Source organism: Gavia stellata, chromosome 10 (assembly GCF_030936135.1).
Source record: "Gavia stellata isolate bGavSte3 chromosome 10, bGavSte3.hap2, whole genome shotgun sequence".
In the NCBI taxonomy this organism is placed as follows: Eukaryota; Metazoa; Chordata; class Aves; order Gaviiformes; family Gaviidae; genus Gavia; species Gavia stellata.
Window position 1 is genome coordinate 25,632,802 of NC_082603.1, and position 5,786 is coordinate 25,638,587.

At 51.1% G+C, this 5,786-nt stretch overlaps 1 protein-coding gene across 1 annotated transcript; it reads left to right on the forward strand.

Annotated features, from left to right (window-relative positions):
- The first annotated feature begins 501 nt into the window (after positions 1-501).
- Positions 502-4,901, forward strand: MMACHC (metabolism of cobalamin associated C). The gene is made up of 4 exons (XM_059822015.1): positions 502-573; positions 3,037-3,231; positions 3,608-3,760; positions 4,314-4,901. Exons 1-4 carry the CDS (start codon positions 502-504, stop codon positions 4,623-4,625), a joined length of 732 nt encoding a protein of 243 aa, XP_059677998.1. The 3' UTR covers positions 4,626-4,901.
- The last annotated feature ends 885 nt before the right edge of the window (positions 4,902-5,786 follow it).

The following is a 5,786-nucleotide window of genomic DNA, read 5'->3' on the forward strand; positions in this document are numbered from 1 at the left end:
CGGCAGCAACGCGCTACGCGGGGACAGTCCCCGGGGAACACGAGCGGAGCAAACACCGCCCCAGGACGCCCTGCCGGCAAAAGCACCGCCGCTCCGCCGGCTTGCTCTGCAGCCGACCCCCCGCAGCCTCCCCTGCCGCCCCGCCGCCCCGGGATAGGGGAAAGTAACGGTCGCTCCCTCAGGGCGCCCGCGCCAGCCGCCCCCCTGCGGACGGGAGCCGGGGGCCGCCCCTCACGCCGCACAGGTCCCGAGCGGCTCCGCACCCTCCTCTGCGCGCGGAGCCCGCTGGGACATAGAGTCCCCGCCGGGCGGACTCGCGCGGAGGGAGGGAGGTGCGCACTACAAGTCCCAGGGAGCCTTGCGCGGCGGGCCGTCTCCTAGGAGACGCGGCCGTGTGTTGAGGGGGGGTCCCGCCGTGCCGCCTACGGTGCCCGGCGCGCAGCCGCGCGCCGGAGGGCTGTCAAAACTACCCTTCCCGTGATGCCCCGCGCGGTGGGCGGCATGGAGGGGCGCGTGGCGGAGCGGCTCCGCGGCGCCCTGGGCCCTTTCGGCTTCGAGGTGCACGCCTTCAAGGTACGGGCGTCACGCGGGGCTCGCCGTGACGTCGCCCGCGGTGACGTCGATGAGAGAGACGCCAAGCCGGGGTTGGCGGGTGCTCGGGAGGGTGGCGGTTCCCGGAGCCGGGGTGACCCCTGCGGCCGCTGAGGGGAGCGGTGCCGGGGACGGCCCCGCGGCGGGTGCTCCGAGGGAGGGCCGGCCCTTTGCTCCCCCGGTCAGCCCCGGCTGGGGGGGCACTGCTTCGCCGCCGTGGGCCGAGGCTGGCGGTGCTTCGCCGCCAGGCTCCCGCCTCCAGCTCCGCCCGGCCCGCCTGCGCAGGCAGGACGAGCCCCCGTGCTAACGGCGGCGGCGCCCGTCGCGCTCCTCGCGCGGCCGACGGCAGGCGGCACTGCCTCCCCGAGCCTCGGCGGCCGCCGCTCCGCCCCGCCCCGCCCCGCCGGCCCAGCTCAGGGGTGAAGCGGTCCGTCTGCGAGTCACTGCGGACTGGAGAGAGACCCCCGCGGCGCCCCGTGCATCTCCTCCGGGCGCGGGGAGGCAAACGGGGCGGCCCTTGCCCCGGGGGAGGTCGGAGCTCCGCTCTGCGGACCGGGGCCGGGGCCGGGGCCGGGGCCTCGGCACAGCAGTTGGCGGACTGGGGCTGGAAACGCCCCCCAGGAGCCGTGTCGCACCGCTGCTGGCGCGGGCTAATGAAGGGGCGTGAGAGGTGCGTTTCGTCTGCCCGGTGAAGCAGACCAAGGTTACCGCTCTGCCCTGGCACCGGCGGAGCACCAGCTGAACGACGGGCTTGCTCAGGCCCTTGATGGTGGTCCCAGTCTGAAAGGTCAGGAGAGTTAAATATACATCTGGACCCGCAGAGAGTAAAGTCGTCTAACCAAGCTTAAATTTTGATCTAAATGTAGAAACACCTGCATATTAAAGTGCAGACTACCTCATCCGTTTGTAAATGGCCTGCGGACACTGGCTCATTCTGCCCGCTGCAGGGGTCTCCCGTGCAGCTGAGGCAGCCTCTTCCGCTCTCCCGTGTTGAACTGTATACACTCAGTTTCCACCAAAACTTAGGGGTTCCCACTTTGCCCACCCCAGAGGCAATCTGCAGTAAATCAATCTACAATATCAAATACAAATCAATCTACAATAAACCTGACCTTCCCCTCCTCGGGGAATGTTGTATTTGTCACCTGAAATATTTGTATTTCCTGCTTATATTATTGATCTGACAGAAAGTAAAAGGGAATGAGGTGCTGAGAGAAGTGAAATCTCCAGAATTTGGAAAGGAATTTAACACTGCTTTCTCAAAACACAGCAGCAGAATGAGGGGCAGAACCCAAATCAAAAAGGCTGCAGCTACTGGAGGGAAACCTTACAGCGCCGTATCTCTAGATTTAATTCTCATACAGCTAGCTCTGGTGCGCTGACTGATGTATACTGGGAAATCAGCAAACTAACTTAGAGTCGCATCTCTAATTTCTTGTAACATCTCGATTCAGCATCTTAAACAAGAGCCACAAAACTGATTAAACTTTGGGTTTGATATAAGAATGTATCTTTATAGTAAACTTAGTTTTCATTCTGTGTTTCCATACGGGCAGGTCTGCCTGCCGTTGTCACCTGTAAAGTCACTTCCAGAATAATTTCACTGGTATTTAGAAGTGACCAGTATTTTGCATTTTCAGACTGAATATTAGAGTTACATTACTTGACATCTCTCTGAATGTTAGACCTGGTCTTTACGGCATCCTGGGAGAGTGGGAGTTGTCATAACCTATTAAAAGACTGATGTTATTGTGCAATACATTAGTAGTGGAGTGCAGGGGTTTTTGGCCGTTATCTCCTCCTGCTTGGCAGATGCTGGTCTGAGCCCTGTCCCCCTGGTCATGTCTTCCTCCTGCCCTGGCTTGATCCCTCATTTCTGGACTGTGTGATAACACATCCAGCCCTGGAAACAAATATCAAAATGTGGCCATGTCACAATCCATGCACTACAGCTGACAGTTCTGGGAGATTTTAGCACTGCTAGGAGCTTCACATCCTTCATTTTCGCACATAAGCGTTTCCTGCTGAAGAAATAAACCATGCAACTTGTCGCATGAGCAAAACAGAAGCACCAGTTTCTGTCTGGCAGATGCTGAGGAAACAAAACTGTAAAAGCTTTATCTAAACCAAAACATCTGATTTGCATTGGCAAGACTGGTTGCTAGTACTTCCCTCTATGGTTTCTGAGCAGATCTCCATAAAGGCCAGTCTTGAGCTGAATGCAGTGGATGATTCTTATCTCTTACATCAAGGTACAGCTTCCAGAAACTGTAAATCCCAGTATGCAAAACAACTTGGTTTGAATGGAAGGCACTAGGCAGGTTGCATATCTGGGTTGCAAATGAAGCTGGCTATGCTTCTTGCCACTTTTTAAAATTCCTGCATGGCCACTAGCCAAAGAGTGGTGTCCCTGTTTTAATGGAGATTTGTTTTTCTTTGCCAAAGGTTGGATGGTACAATGCTCTTCTCCAGCCAGCCTTTCATCTACCCTACCCAGACGACACACTGGCCTTTGTGGTCCTCAGCACACCTTCAATGTTTGACAAAGCCCTTAAACCTTTTGTGAACAAAGAACGGTTAAAAATAATCAGGGATCCTGTGGATCAGTGTGTTTCTCATCATTTATCACGTGTGAAGGAGGTAAGAACCTGAAATACCAATTCCTTTTACTATTGTGGTGTGTAACCAGGTGGTTGTAGCAGTAGACAAAACCTTCCAGGTTCCTGCCCTTGCTCTTTGGAAGGGTAAAGCCTTATTCATGATGGTAAGAGCATCAACCGGCTGTTGACCTGCTTTACTTGCATATTCTGCCTCTTTGCCATTACAACCTGTAGCTATGTAGAGTGCTTTACAGCCATAGTTTGAAAATCCAAGGCCACAAGTGTGCTGACAGACTTCAGTAGCAGGATGTGGAAATCTGCAGGCTTCACATGTGCCTGATTTGCTAGCATCCAGCACTTCTGTAGTGGCAAATCTTTTCCCATGAGCCTGGGCTGATGTTTTTTATTGTTCCCAGAAATTCCTTGACCAGAAGGTGGACGTCATCTTTGATTACGAGATTCTGCCAAGCCGAAAGCCCAAGTTCTTGGCGCAGACAGCTGCCCATGTTGCTGGAGCCGCATATTACTACCAAAGGAAGGATGTGAAGCTTGATCCTTGGGGGAAAAAGGTGAGGCAAAAACACATTCTGGGAAGAACCACCAAACTGCAATCGCTGAATCATACAACTATTATTTACTCATTAGTTCTTCCTGCAGAAAAATACAAAGTCCAGCTCGCATATAGGTGCACAAAGTGTTTCAGACAGAAATCAGAAGCTTCCAGGATTCTTTAGGGTGGTAGGGAGATGCATGCATGGAGAAGAATGTCTTGATCTATTAAACCTACTTAGACAGGAGAATAAATTTCAGCGTAAAAGACGACCTGTTGCTTGGAGCATTATAAATAGAAAAAAAAATGCACTGTGGTTAATTTCTGTGTTAGATTTTCAAAAAGGGTCCTCCTTTCACATTACAGGGTGGTGTGCGTGGGTACAGGAAAGTGGGAATGAAATGCAATGCTTTGAGCCACATGTTCAGGAAAGAGCTTTCATTTCTTCTCTGTATAGCACTCCAACAGAGGGCTAGGAGTGTGAGAAGTTGCATGGAAGCCTGATGCTTTGAACTCTAACCATTACTAGAGACAAATTGAGACATCCTAGATCCTTCTTTTTTTTCTTCCAGAAGATCTACGGTGTATGTATCCATCCCAAGTATGGCGGTTGGTTTGCTATCCGGGGTCTCCTCCTGTTCCCAGATATTCAGGTACCGTTCCTGCAACAGTCTGCTCCTGTTGACTGTGTGAGCACAGAGGAAAAACGAATTGAGTTGCTGGAGCAGTTCAATTTCCACTGGCAGGACGGCCGCTACAGGGACATAATTGAAGTGAAGGAAAGGTATTCGGAGGAGCAAAAAGCCTACTTTGCCACTCCTCCCGCGGAGAGATTCAGACTGCTAGGGCTGACACGAGAAGCCCAGAGAAGCACATTTCACTGAGTAACATGGCTTGGTGGAGGGGCAGAGGGCAGCAAAATGTAACTCATCAGCACCTTCTTTTCCACGGTGCTGAGGAGGACAGTGTGCTGGTACAGAGGCAGCAAATCCAAGCAGCGTGTGCTGCGTCTCAATCCAAACACCAGCTTCTTGGAGTAAGATGGGGCACTGCATCATAGCACTTGTGGTCTGGAGGAAGGTGGGAGCAGTCTGTTCTGTGCTGTTGCTGATTTGGTGTGTCTCTTGGGGAGTCTGGTAAGATGCTGATTAACCTTTGGTTGGGAAAAATTACGACACCCTGGCAGCTGGAAAACCGGTGCTGCTCATTAGAGAAGTAATTTCCATTCTCAATAATTTTCTTCCCAAATGTTTTGGTTTTATTCTTTGTAAGAGTAAAAAAGTTAATTTTCAGTCATTGTACTCTGAAATATTTTTTTTTTTCCTGAACTTAGGGCACATACTTTTTTTAGATTCTCCAGCATTTTATTACCCTGTGTCATCACTCTCCCTAGGGAATAAGTGTTCAGTCTTTTCAGTCTTGCCTTCCTTAGAAAGAAAATTTGTCCTGTATTCCTTCACTTGCAGTGAAGCTGGCTTAAATTAATTAAAAAATATTTTAATGTCTCCTTAACCTCCAAAAGACAAATCTCCAGAGCTTGAGAGATTGTTTCATTGAGTAGCATGGTCCTGTATATGGAGCAGGAGTGCAGAAAACAGAGCCAACAGCAGCCACCTCCTTCAGGGGAGTTACGAAAGGGAAAGGGACAGTACAAAGGTCACAGCTCGAGTCTGCTGTTTCCTTTTCACCCAGGGTCAGCTTCTCAGAACAGGGTGACGTCTTTAGGTCAATTTTAAGCATTTATCCATTGTATAGAGCAGCTGACTGAAATCTTTGGAAAGATGCTGAATAACATCTATGTGAGTGGAGTTTTTACTCATGTTAAGATAAGAAAAAGATAATTCTCATGACCTTTTCCTAAGGTAGATGAGGTTTGTATTTGAAGTATTTTTCAGTGCCAGGCCAGCACATGCCACACGCACCACAGTTTTACTACCATAGTTTCCTGTTGTACTTTTTATATGGGGGAGATCATAAACCTACACGCACATAAAAAACATTGCATGAAGCACTGTCACACGCAAAGGCAACCAAGAAGAGAAAAA